At 56.4% G+C, this 13,083-nt stretch overlaps 1 protein-coding gene across 3 annotated transcripts in view; it reads left to right on the top strand.

Annotated features, from left to right (window-relative positions):
* abcc8 (ATP binding cassette subfamily C member 8) overlaps positions 1–13,083 on the top strand; it is a 70,619-nt gene that overhangs the window by 18,636 nt on the left and 38,900 nt on the right. For all 3 annotated transcript variants that reach the window (XM_031900330.1, XM_031900332.1, XM_031900331.1), the window contains exons 5-9: positions 1,647–1,889; positions 4,223–4,411; positions 6,969–7,133; positions 10,635–10,790; positions 12,054–12,188. In XM_031900330.1, coding sequence (XP_031756190.1) covers positions 1,647–1,889; positions 4,223–4,411; positions 6,969–7,133; positions 10,635–10,790; positions 12,054–12,188 — 888 coding nt within the window. The remainder of the gene's footprint in view (positions 1–1,646; positions 1,890–4,222; positions 4,412–6,968; positions 7,134–10,634; positions 10,791–12,053; positions 12,189–13,083) is intronic.

Here is a 13,083-nt window from a genome sequence, read left to right on the forward strand (position 1 = left end):
CCTTAGATTGTAAGCTCACTGGGGCAGGGGCTGATGGGAATGGGATAGGAACCTTAGAGTGTAAGCTCACTGGGGCAGGGACTGATGGGAATGGGATAGGGACCTTAGATGTAAGCTCACTGGGCAGGGACTGATGGGAATGGGATAGGGACCTTAGATTGTAAGCTCACTGGGGCAGGGACTGATGGGAATGGGATAGGGACCTTAAAGTGTAAGCTCACTGGGGCAGGGACTGATGGGGAATGGGATAGGGACCTTAGATTGTAAGCTCACTGGGGCAGGGGCTGATGGGAATGGGATAGGGACCTTAGATTGTAAGCTCACTGGGGCAGGGGCTGATGGGAATGGGATAGGGACCTTAGATTGTAAGCTCACTGGGGCAGGGACTGATGGGAATGGGATAGGGACATTAGATTGTAAGCTCACTGGGGCAGGGGCTGATGGGAATGGGATAGGGACCTTAGATTGTAAGCTCACTGGGGCAGGGGCTGATGGGAATGGGATAGGGACCTTAGAGTGTAAGCTCACTGGGGCAGGGACTGATGGGAATGGGATAGGGGCCTTAGATTGTAAGCTCACTGGGGCAGGGGCTGATGGGAATGGGATAGGGACCTTAGATTGTAAGCTCACTGGGGCAGGGACTGATGGGAATGGGATAGGGACCTTAGATTGTAAGCTCACTGGGGCAGGGACAGGGCCATATAAATATAAAATAATAATGTCACTTGAGGGGAGATAGGGAAATGGGATGCAGGTTACAGACTGGGGGGGTTGGGGGGCCGCACAGGACGGAGCTGATTGTCTGACATCTGTGTGACTGGGGGGGGAATGTGAGACGCCAAGTCGTGTAACAAACACCTCCGATATTGGTATCAGGGCCCCTCCCTACGGTTTGTGCCAAGGAACTCAGCCCGGGGGGGGGGGCAGATTAGTGTCTCCCTGATTTGCTTGGATTATTAATTACGTGACTATGTGCCCGTTCCCCAGCTGTTACCCCCTGGCACCCAATTACCTGCCCCCCCCCCCCGTGTCATATATATTCCCTTCCAGTATGGCTGGAGAGGAGATGGGAAAGGGGGTTCGGGGAGTAGAGAGACAAATGGGGGAGAGGGGAAATATAGAAGGGGGAGAAGAGGGAGGATGGGGGGGAGTAAGGCCAAACAGTTGGGGGGGGGGAATAGAAAAGGAAAGGAGAGGGGATGAGAGACAGAAGGAGAGAGGGGAAGGGAAAGGGGGTTCGGGGAGTAGAGAGACAAATGGGGGGAGAGGGGAAATATAGAAGGGGAGAGAAGAGGGAGGATGGGGGGGAGTAAGGCCAAACAGTTGGGGGGGGAATAGAAAAGGAAAGGAGAGGGGATGAGAGACAGAAGGAGAGAGGGGAAGGGAAAGGGGGTTCGGGGAGTAGAGAGACAAATGGGGGGAGAGGGGAAATATAGAAGGGGGGAGAAGAGGGAGGATGGGGGGGAGTAAGGCCAAACAGTTGGGGGGGGGTGAGAGACAGAAGGGATAGGGGGAAGAGTGTTTTTCATTACTTTAACTTATCCTTTAAACCTGAATTACTTGCTATTAGGACCCCCCCCCCTCCTTTCTTTATATTTCAAACTACTGTTTCTAACTTGCCCTTTACGCCGGGGCTGTTGTTCCAGAGATATGTCTTCTATAAATGCCCCAAAGAGGTGAAGCCCCCGGAGGACCTGCAGGATTTGGGGGTTCGGTTCCTCCAGCCGTTCGTTAATCTCCTCTCCAAGGGAACCTATTGGTGGATGAACACGTTCATTAAAACTGCCCACAAGAAGCCCATCGACCTGAAAGCAATTGGGAAACTGCCCATCGCCATGAGAGCCGTCACCAACTACCTGCTCCTCAACAAGGCCTTCCACTCCCAGAAGGTGAGTGGGGACTAAGGCTGGGAGTGGGGCCTAAGACTGTGAGCGGGGCCTAAAGTGGGGACTAAGACTGGGAGTAGGGACTAAGACTGGGAGTAGGGACTAAGACTGGGAGTAGGGACTAAGACTGGGAGTAGGGACTAAGACTGGGAGTAGGGACTAAGACTGGGAGTAGGGACTAAAACTGGGAGTAGGGACTAAGACTGGGGGACTAAGACTGGGAGTAGGGACTAAGACTGGGGGACTAAGACTGGGAGTAGGGACTAAGACTGGGGGACTAAGACTGGGAGTAGGGACTAAGACTGGGGGACTAAGACTGGGAGTGGGGCCTAAAGTGGGGACTAAGACTGGGAGTGGGGCCTAAAGTGGGGACTAAGACTGGGAGTAGGGACTAAGACTGGGGGCTAAGGCTGGGAGTGGGGCCTAAGACTGGGGGCCTAAGTCTGGGCACCTAAGGCTGTGAGTGGGGCCTAAGACTGGGGGCCTAAGTCTGGGCGCCTAAGGCTGTGAGTGGGGCCTAAGACTGGGGGCCTAAGTCTGGGGGCCTAAGGCTGGGAGCGGGGCCTAAGACTGGGGGCCTAAGTCTGGGGGCCTAAGGCTGGGAGCGGGGCCTAAGACTGGGGGCTAAGGCTTGGGGCGGGGGCTAAGAATAATGGAGCTGCAGGATGTATAGACTGAACCTGGTAGAGCTGCACATTTGGGGGCGGGACCCTCGCTCTCAGTACTGGGGGGGTCTCGGCTCTCAGTGTATTTAGTTACAGTTCAGCTCCCAGTGATTATTATTGGAGTGACCCGGAGCCTCCGCCTTATTGGTTTATTTGTGTTACTGCAGAGACAATCTATTTATTTATTTGTATAATTCCCCAAATGTTCCCCCTTTGTGTTCGGCAGTCGGAACTGGCAGTTTGGGTTTGGGAGTCGGGTCATTCTGTCAGTCTGGGGTCTAATTAAGGGAAATATTCTCCCCGGGGTGCAGGGAGTGTGGGAATGATACCGGGGTGCAGGGAGTGTGGGAATGATACCGGGGTGCGGGGAGTGTGGGAATAATACCGGGGTGCGGGGAGTGTGGGAATAATACCCGGGTGCGGGGAGTGTGGGAAGGATACCGGGGTGCGGGGAGTGTGGGAATAATACCGGGGTGCAGGGAGTGTGGGAATAATACCGGGGTGCGGGGAGTGTGGGAATGATACCGGGGTGCGGGGAGTGTGGGAATGATACCGGGGTGCAGGGAGTGTGGGAATAATACCGGGGTGCGGGGAGTGTGGGAATGATACCGGGGTGCAGGGAGTGTGGGAATAATACCGGGGTGCGGGGAGTGTGGGAATAATACCGGGTGCGGGGAGTGTGGGGGATACCGGGGTGCGGGGAGTGTGGGGAATAATACCGGGGTGCGGGGAGTGTGGGAAGGATACCGGGGTGCGGGGAGTGTGGGAATAATACCGGGGTGCGGGGAGTGTGGGAATGATACCGGGGTGCGGGGAGTGTGGGAATGATACCGGGGTGCGGGGAGTGTGGGAATGATACCGGGGTGCGGGGAGTGTGGGAATAATACCGGGGTGCGGGGAGTGTGGGAACGATACCGGGGTGCCGGGAGTGTGGGAAGGATACCGGGGTGCGGGGAGTGTGGGAATGATACCGGGGTGCGGGAGTGTGGGAAGGATACCGGGGTGGCGGGAGTGTGGGAATGATACCGGGGTGCGGGGAGTGTGGGAAGGATACCGGGGTGGCGGGGAGTGTGGGAAGGATACCGGGGTGCGGGGAGTGTGGGAATGATACCGGGGTGCGGGGAGTGTGGGAAATGATACCGGGGTGCGGGGAGTGTGGGAATGATACCGGGGTGCGGGGAGTGTGGGAATAATACCGGGGTGCGGGGAGTGTGGGAATGATACCGGGGTGCGGGGAGTGTGGGAATGATACCGGGGTGCGGGGAGTGTGGGAAGGATACCGGGGTGCGGGGAGTGTGGGAATGATACCGGGGCGCGGGAGTGTGGGAATGATACCGGGGCGCGGGGAGTGTGGGACGATACCGGGGGTGCGGGGAGTGTGGGAACGATACCGGGGTGCGGGGAGTGTGGGAATGATACCGGGGTGCGGGGAGTGTGGGAATGATACCGGGGTGCGGGGAGTGTGGGAATGATACCGGGGTGCGGGGAGTGTGGGAATGATACCACAGAGAGACCCTCTAAGGCAGAGCGGGGGGGGGGATCAGATATTTGGCTCCCCAGTACAGAGCCAGATTGCCACAGGCTGTTCCTGCTGGACCCTGCATGACTGTAGCCTTATTGTTACATGACCTAACCCTCTTTCTTACCCAGAATCCTTTGTGCCCCTCACAGAGCAAGAGCTCCCCGTGCCCGGCGGGGCCCAAGTCCATCTGGTTTGCCCTGTGCCAGGCGTTCGGGAGACCCCTCATCCTGAGCAGCATCTTCCGCATCATGGCCGACATGTTGGGGTTCGCGGGGCCCCTCTGTATCTCTGGGATTGTCCATCACCTGAGCCAGGAGAACAAGACCTTCCACCCACAGGTAACCCCTACTGACTGGCACTGTGCCCTGCCCGGGGGCAGTTACTCCCTTGGTTCCTACACGCTTAGTGCCAACCCTTGGGATGCTACTGGGTAGTGCCCTGCCCGGGGGCAGTTACTCCCTTGGTACCTACACGCTTAGTGCCAACCCTTGGGATGCTACTGGGTAGTGCCCTGCCCGGGGGCAGTTACTCCCTTGGTACCTACATGCTTAGTTCCAACCCTTGGGATGCTACTGGCTAGTGCCCTGGGGGGGGGCAGTTACTCCCTTGGTACCTACACGCTTAGTGCCAACCCTTGGGATGCTATTGGCTAGTGCCCTGGGGGGGGCAGTTACTCCCTTGGTACCTACACACTTAGTGCCAGCCCTTGGGATGCTACTGGGTAGTGCCCTGCCCGGGGGCAGTTACTCCCTTGGTTCCTACACGCTTAGTGCCAACCCTTGGGATGCTACTGGCTAGTGCCCTGCCCGGGGGCAGTTACTCCCTTGGTTCCTACACGCTTAGTGCCAACCCTTGGGATGCTACTGGCTAGTGCCCTGGGGGGGGGGTAAATCTGAATCTCCATGGAGGCAGCAGCCTCACTCTAGGGCGCAACTAAATGAGTTTCACCTGGGGGGCCCCTGAGTATCCCCAATTCAGGGGGGAAGTGATCTGAGTGACAGAGGCCGGAGGGAGCATTGGGGCTGAGAATGCTGGGAAATGTAGTTTAGTAACTATAAGCCCTGATCGATCCCTGAGCTTCTGGATTTCCTGTGCTATAGAGCACTAGGGGGCGCTGTTCGGTTACAGTCTATGGGGAATGGTTACATTACGTACAAATAAGCGTCAGTGCAGGGAACTCACACCCTGATGTCTCCCCCTCCGGCCAAATGCATTGATATCATGGGGGGGGGGGCTTAGCCACTGGGGGCCCCTGGTTTATCACACAGATCGATATCCAATCTCAGCGACTCTTCCCCACAGCGGGAGAGATAATTGGACACTTTATCAGCACCAGAACCAATGAGTGGGGGCCACTTTATTTGGCTGATGTTTGGGGTAATTACTGCCCCAGCGATATATATACTGCCCCCTTCCCTGGGGCCCCTTGTGAGAGCCAATGGTGCATGAGACCCGGGGGCCAATGGTGCATGAGACCCGGGGGCCAATGGTGCATGAGACCCGGGGGCCAATGGTGCATGAGACCCGGGGGCCAATGGTGCATGAGACCCGGGGGCCAATGGTGCATGAGACCCGGGGGCCAATGGTGCATGAGACCCGGGGGCCAATGGTGCATGAGACCCGGGGGCCAATGGTGCATGAGACCCGGGGGCCATGGTGCATGAGACCCGGGGGCCAATGGTGCATGAGACCCGGGGCCAATGGTGCATGAGACCGGGGCCAATGGTGCATGAGACCCGGGGGCCAAATGGTGCATGAGACCCGGGGGCCAATGGTGCATGAGACCCGGGGGCCAATGGTGCATGAGACCTGGGGGCCAATGGTGCATGAGACCCGGGGGCCAATGGTGCAGAAGACCCGGGGGCCAATGGTGCATGAGACCCGGGGGCCAATGGTGCACGCATGTCCCCTCTCAGGCTGAGGGATTGTGGGACTGTGCCTTTAACTCTGTGATTGACAGATTGGTTTCTAGGAAGGGGCAGATGGGGCCCACAGTGAGTATCTTGGCTACCGGCGCATCATCCAATCAGATCTCTTATTAACCCGAGCGCTGAGCACCTTAACCCTAAGTGGCCCTTTCCCTGCACTCACAGAGATAAGGTTCTGTTGTTCTGCCCCATTATCTCCCTGTAACAGATGGGCCAGATGGAACCGGCTGGGGGCTCCTCGCTATCAGCCAATCAGATTTCTTATCAACAGGGGCCCCGAGCCCAGTGATTAATGGGCAGAGCAAACACTGTGAGTCTGGGATAATGGTTAATGGGGTCGTGCTGAGTCAGCGGGGGGGTCGGTAGGTACAGTCTGGATCTGCCCCCAGTAATTGCCCCTGCACAGTAATTGCCCCTGCACCTGAGATTAGTTCCATTAGCACCGAGGAATGGGGCAACAATAATTCCATCCCATTAATTCAATACAATTTCTAATCTTATAGCCCGGAGCCTTCATGGATCCAACCATTGGCCCAGTAGCCAGGGGGTGGGGCTTCAGGTGACTGATTGGATTGGATTGGCTCTTACAGTGTGTGCCAGGCAGGTATCCCAGAAGTCATTGCCTCCCCCAGGTTATAACTCACAGGGACAGCAGCTAAACTGGATCAGAACCGATGCACCCAGTGAGGCCTCACGCGGGGCCCAATTCAGCCTCCCATGTCCTGACTCAGTTACTTGGTGCCCCGGGGGGTCCTGCTGCCCCCATAGGTATCACAGGGAACCCAGCACAGAGGGGGGTGGGACACGGATTGATTTGGTGCTGATTCTTCTTAAACCCAGAGCCTCTTGGGCGGAGCTGTAGGTAACAGAACCTCCCAGCAGATCCTCGGGGGCGGGTTTTAAAGCTGCTGGGCCATGTCCCCGCCCACTGGGCATCTCATTTGGGCGTTTTCTCTCTGTTTTGCAGCCGATTTTCCTCGGCGTTTTCTTCATTTCCTCCCAAGAGTTTCTGGCCAACGCCTACGTCCTGGCCGTGCTGCTCTTCTTCGCTCTCCTCCTGCAGAGAAGCTTCCTGCAGGCCTCGTACTATGTGGCCATCGAGACGGGCATCAACCTGCGCGGGGCCATTCAGGTAGGGAAGCGTTGCATTGTGGGAATGCCAAGCCAGTTGTGCCCAGGTTAGTCACTGGCACCCCCATTAGTAACTGGCACCCCATTAGTCACTGGCACCCCCATTAGTAAATGGCACCCCATTAGTCACTGGCACCCCCATTAGTAACTGGCACCCCATTAGTCACTGGCACCCCCATTAGTCACTGGCACCCCATAAGTAACTGGCGCCCCCATTAGTCACTGGCACCCCATTAGTCACTGGCACCCCCATTAGTAACTGGTGCCCCCATCAGTAACTGGCGTCCTATTAGTAACTGGCACCCCCATTAGTAACTGGCACCCCATTAGTAGCTGGCACCCCATTAGTAACTGGCGCCCCCATTAGTCACTGGCACCCCCATTATTAACTGGCACCCCCATTAGTAACTGGTGCCCCCATTAGTAACTGGCACCCCCATTAGTAACTGGCACCCCATTAGTAGCTGGCACCCCATTAGTAACTGGCACCCCCATTAGTAACTGGCACCCCCATTAGTAACTGGCACCCCATTAGTAACTGGTGCCCCCATTAGTAACTGGCGCCCCCATTAGTAACTGGCACCCCCATTAGTAACTGGCACCCCATTAGTAACTGGTGCCCCCATTAGTAACTGGCACCCCCATTAGTAACTGGCACCCCATTAGTAACTGGTGCCCCCATTAGTAACTGGCACCCCCATTAGTAACTGGCACCCCCATTAGTAACTGGTGCCCCCATTAGTAACTGGCACCCCCATTAGTAACTGGTGCCCCCATTAGTAACTGGCGCCCCCATTAGTAACTGGTGCCCCCATTAGTAACTGGTGCCCAAGGGATATTTATATCAGGTTCATTACACTATAAATTAAGGGCTGATATATCAGATTTGCACTACAGCTCCCAGCATGCCTTGCAAGCAGAAGGTGAGGTACCGTGTTAGCCAGTCAGAAATGTTTACAGGGTGACCGTTAGGTAATCAGCTTGAGAAAGGAACTAGAATGTTCTGGAAGCTATGGGTATCTAGCCAATAAGGTATCACCTTTATACCACTTTTATTTCAAAAGGGTTTCCCTGTAAACAGTAAATTGCCACAAACAACTCATTTCTCTCCCCCCCCGTGTCTCCCCCCCCCCGTGTCTCCCCCCGTGTCTCCCCCCGTGACTCTCTCTCTGTGACTCTGCTGCCCGGCAACGCTCTCGTGCGAGACTCCCATGTTTGCTCTCTGTATCCCATAAACACTGTGCATTGTGCTCTCGTGTGCACTCACCCCTATAGTAACAGCTGCCCCCGAGCCCACCGCCCCCCCCCCCGGCCTAGAGACACTGCCGGGCAATGAGGTACTGATCCAATATCCACTGCCTTATCCTTCATCTGAACCCCTCACCGGCCGGCCAACTGGCCAACATCCTACTGAGGAACCCATCATCCCCCCTCTCTGCCATTAACTGAACCCCTTCCTATGCTGATGGTGAGATCCCCTTTCCTCCCCACCCCCAATGTATCACTCATTCCCCCTCTCTTGGTAGGGAACCCCATAACCTGACTGCCCTTACAGTAAGGAACCCCTTCCTATGCTGATGGTGAGATCCCCTTTCCTCCCCACCCCCAATGTATCACTCATTCCCCCTCTCTGGGTAGGGAATCCCATAACCTGACTGCCCTTACAGTAAGGAACCCCTTCCTATGCTGATGGTGAGATCCCCTTTCCTCCCCACCCCCAATGTATCACTCATTCCCCCTCTCTGGGTAGGGAACCCCATAACCTGACTGCCCTTACAGTAAGGAGCCCCTTCCTATGCTGATGGGGAGATCCCCTTTCCTCCCCCCCCAATGTATCACTCATTCCCCCTCTCTTGGTAGGGAACCCCATAACCTGACTGCCCTTACAGTAAGGAACCCCTTCCTATGCTGATGGTGAGATCCCCTTTCCTCCCCACCCCCAATGTATCACTCATTCCCCCTCTCTGGGTAGGGAACCCCATAACCTGACTGCCCTTACAGTAAGGAGCCCCTTCCTATGCTGATGGGGAGATCCCCTTTCCTCCCCCCCCAATGTATCACTCATTCCCCCTCTCTTGGTAGAGAACCCCATAACCTGACTGCCCTTACAGTAAGGAACCCCTTCCTATGCTGATGGTGAGATCCCCTTTCCTCCCCACCCCCAATGTATCACTCATTCCCCCTCTCTGGGTAGGGAACCCCATAACCTGACTGCCCTTAAGGTGGCCATACACGCACCGATATTATCGTACGAAACCTCGTTTCGTACGATAATCGGTGCGTGTATGGCATGTCGGCGAGTCGACCGATATCGCAGGAAGCTGCCGATATCGGACGACTCGCCGATCGGACAAGTTTGAAAATTTTGATCGGGCGCCATAGAAGGCGCCTGACCAAAATTCTCCCTTCAGAGCTGAATCGGCAGAAGGAGGTAGAAATCCTATTGTTTCTCCTTACCTGCCGATTCAGTCCTGAATGGTGTGTGGCGGATCTTACGATGTTTCGTGCGACCGATGGTCGCACGAAACATCGTCGGATCGCCACGTGTATGGCCACCTTTACAGTAAGGAACCCCTTCCTATGCTGATGGTGAGATCCCCTTTCCTCCCCACCCCCAATGTATCACTCATTCCCCCTCTCTGGGTAGGGAACCCCATAACCTGACTGCCCTTACAGTAAGGAACCCCTTCCTATGCTGATGGTGAGATCTCCTTTCCTCCCCACCCCCAATGTATCACTCATTCCCCCTCTCTGGGTAGGGAACCCCATAACCTGACTGCCCTTACAGTAAGGAACCCCTTCCTATGCTGATGGTGAGATCCCCTTTCCTCCCCCCCCCCCCAATGTATCACTCATTCCCCCTCTCTGGGTAGGGAACCCCATAACCTGACTGCCCTTACAGTAAGGAACCCCTTCCTATGCTGATGGTGAGATCCCCTTTCCTCCCCCCCCCCAAGCTCAGTTCAGCCCCAGTCTCATTACAGGGCTCCATGAATGCTAAATGGATAAAGAGCTGACAGTTGGGATTAGGGGGCATTTTCACACCTGATGTGGAATTTCATTTAAGAGGATTAATGGGACAAGTCACTGGCGCCGTCGGGTTCAGCAGGAACATTTGGGATGCGAAGCAGAACTTTATATAAACCTTTATTTCTCTGCAGAGACACCGACAGCTTTGCAATTGGTCTTTGTTTTCTATTTATTCATTTCATGGTTTAATCCCCCGCTCCCCCCCCCCCCCGAGGACACAAATCAGCTGTAAATAAGATTATTTCCATTTACATAGAAATTGGGAACATGAAATATTTATTAGCCGGTCCTGTTCCATTAGTTTTCTCATAAATAGGGATGGTATGTATCTAATGATGAGCCCAGAGCATTCCCCCCCCCCCCAGGCCGGGAGCTGCCATACTGTGGGGCTGCAGCCTATGTGCCTAATAATAATAATAATAATAATAATAATAATAATACTGATGATGATGATGATGATGTCTCTCCGCAGACCAAGATCTACAACAAGATCATGCACCTCTCCACCTCTAACATGTCTATGGGGGAGATGAGTTCGGGGCAGATCTGTAACTTGGTGGCCATCGACACAAATCAGCTCATGTGGTTCTTCTTCTTGTGCCCCAACCTGTGGGCGATGCCGGTGCAGGTAAGGCCAACCTGCCCTGACTGGGGGCAACAGGCTGCTCAGAGTCCTGCAGAGACTCAGTAAGAGCCCCCCACTGCCAGCTGTTTGCCCCCTGAGACTGCAGCAAGGAACGGACCAATGAATGGAGCCCGACCAGGCTGGTTCCACTACAGTCTCTAGAGGGGCAGCAGGGAAGGTACCAACTCCTGAGAAGAGGGGGATAGAGAAGGATTAGGGGGCAAGGGGAAATATTACACTGAGAAGCCCATGGTCAGACTGGGGGGTGCAGGGCCCTACAGGTGCCCCCGCTGTCCATGTCCCCCACACCTAACCCCTTAATCCACCTGCAGGGGCCCCGCTGAGCCTCCCTAACCCCCTGCAGGTGCCCCAATGGCCATGCCCCCCGCACCTAACCCCCCCCCCGCTGAGCCTCCCTAACCCCCTGCAGGTGCCCCAATGGCCATGCCCCCCGCACCTAACCCCCCCCCCCCCCGCTGAGCCTCCCTAACCCCCTGCAGGTGCCCCAATGGCCATGCCCCCCGCACCTAACCCCCCCCCCCCGCTGAGCCTCCCTAACCCCCTGCAGGTGCCCCACCGGCCACGCCCCCCACACCTAACCCCCCCCCCCGCTGAGCCTCCCTAACCCCCTGCAGGTGCCCCACCGGCCACGCCCCCCACACCTAACCCCCCCCCCGCTGAGCCTCCCTAACCCCCTGCAGGTGGGTGCCCCACCGGCCACGCCCCCCACACCTAACCCCCCCCCCCCGCTGAGCCTCCCTAACCCCCTGCAGGTGCCCCACTGGCCACGCCCCCTGCAGGTGCCCCACCGGGCACGCCCCCCGCACCTAACCCCCCCCCCACTTAGCCTCCCTAACCCCCTGCAGGTGCCACACCCCCCACACCTAACCCCTCCTCCGCAGGGGCCCCGCTGAGGCCTCCCTAACCCTCTGCAGGTGCCCCACTGGCCACGCCCCCTGCACCTAACCCCCCCGCTGAGCCTCCCTAACCCCCTGCAGGGTCCGCCCACCTGACGTCCTCCCCTGAGTGTGCGTAAGTTTAACGCGTCTGTCTCGGTGGCCCAGTCTGACCCTGGAGAAGCCCCCAATCCCCCCCCCCCAGAGTGCTGTATTCAGGGTACCCAGGGGCAACTGAGTCCAATTATTTCCCTCTTTTCTAGGATATGGGCAACTGAAGATTGTGCTGGCCAAGGGGCAGGTGTGAGGGGCATAACTGGGGGGCAGGTAGAATGGTCACATGACTTCTGTTTCCTCTTCCTGCCTTTAGATCATAGTGGGGGTCATTCTCCTGTACTACATACTGGGAATCAGCGCCTTAATTGGGGCCGTCGTCATTATCGTCCTGGCCCCCATCCAGTACTTTGTGGCTACCAAGCTCTCGCAGGCCCAGCGCAGCACCTTGGTGAGTATGGGGCAGGGATGGGGGTAACGTGGGGCCCTGAGGGCATGGGGTTAAGTTACCCTTTCCCGGGGCAGCATATATATCCGTGGGGGGCACATTTACCAACTAGAAGGCCCCCCAGTGCCCCGTGAGTATTTATACCCCAATGTACATTCCATGGCAGGGGATTCATTATATAGGGGCCACGGGGGGGCAGTTTAATTCTACCCCCCCCTGCACTGCAGTAATAACCAGAAGCAATGGGGGGGGCAGTTTAATTCTACCCCCCTCTGCACTGCAGTAATAACCAGAAGCAATGGGGGGGGGCAGTTTAATTCTACCCCCCTCTGCACTGCAGTAATAACCAGAAGCAATGGGGGGGGGGGCAGTTTAATTCTACCCCCCTCTGCACTGCAGTAATAACCAGAAGCAATGGGGGGGGCAGTTTAATTCTACCCCCCTCTGCACTGCAGTAATAACCAGAAGCAATGGGGGGGGGGCAGTTTAATTCTACCCCCCTCTGCACTGCAGTAATAACCAGAAGCAATGGGGGGGGGCAGTTTAATTCTACCCCCCTCTGCACTGCAGTAATAACCAGAAGCAATGGGGGGGGGGGCAGTTTAATTCTACCCCCCTCTGCACTGCAGTAATAACCAGAAGCAATGGGGGGGGGTCAGTTTAATTCTACACCCCCTCTGCACTGCAGTAATAACCAGAAGCAATGGGGGGGGGGGCAGTTTAATTCTACCCCCCTCTGCACTGCAGTAATAACCAGAAGCAATGGGGGGGGGGGGCAGTTTAATTCTACCCCCCTCTGCACTGCAGTAATAACCAGAAGCAATGGGGGGGGGGGGCAGTTTAATTCTACCCCCCTCTGCACTGCAGTAATAACCAGAAGCAATGGGGGGGGGCAGTT

This window comes from Xenopus tropicalis, chromosome 4 (genome assembly GCF_000004195.4).
Source record: "Xenopus tropicalis strain Nigerian chromosome 4, UCB_Xtro_10.0, whole genome shotgun sequence".
In the NCBI taxonomy this organism is placed as follows: domain Eukaryota; kingdom Metazoa; phylum Chordata; class Amphibia; order Anura; family Pipidae; genus Xenopus; species Xenopus tropicalis.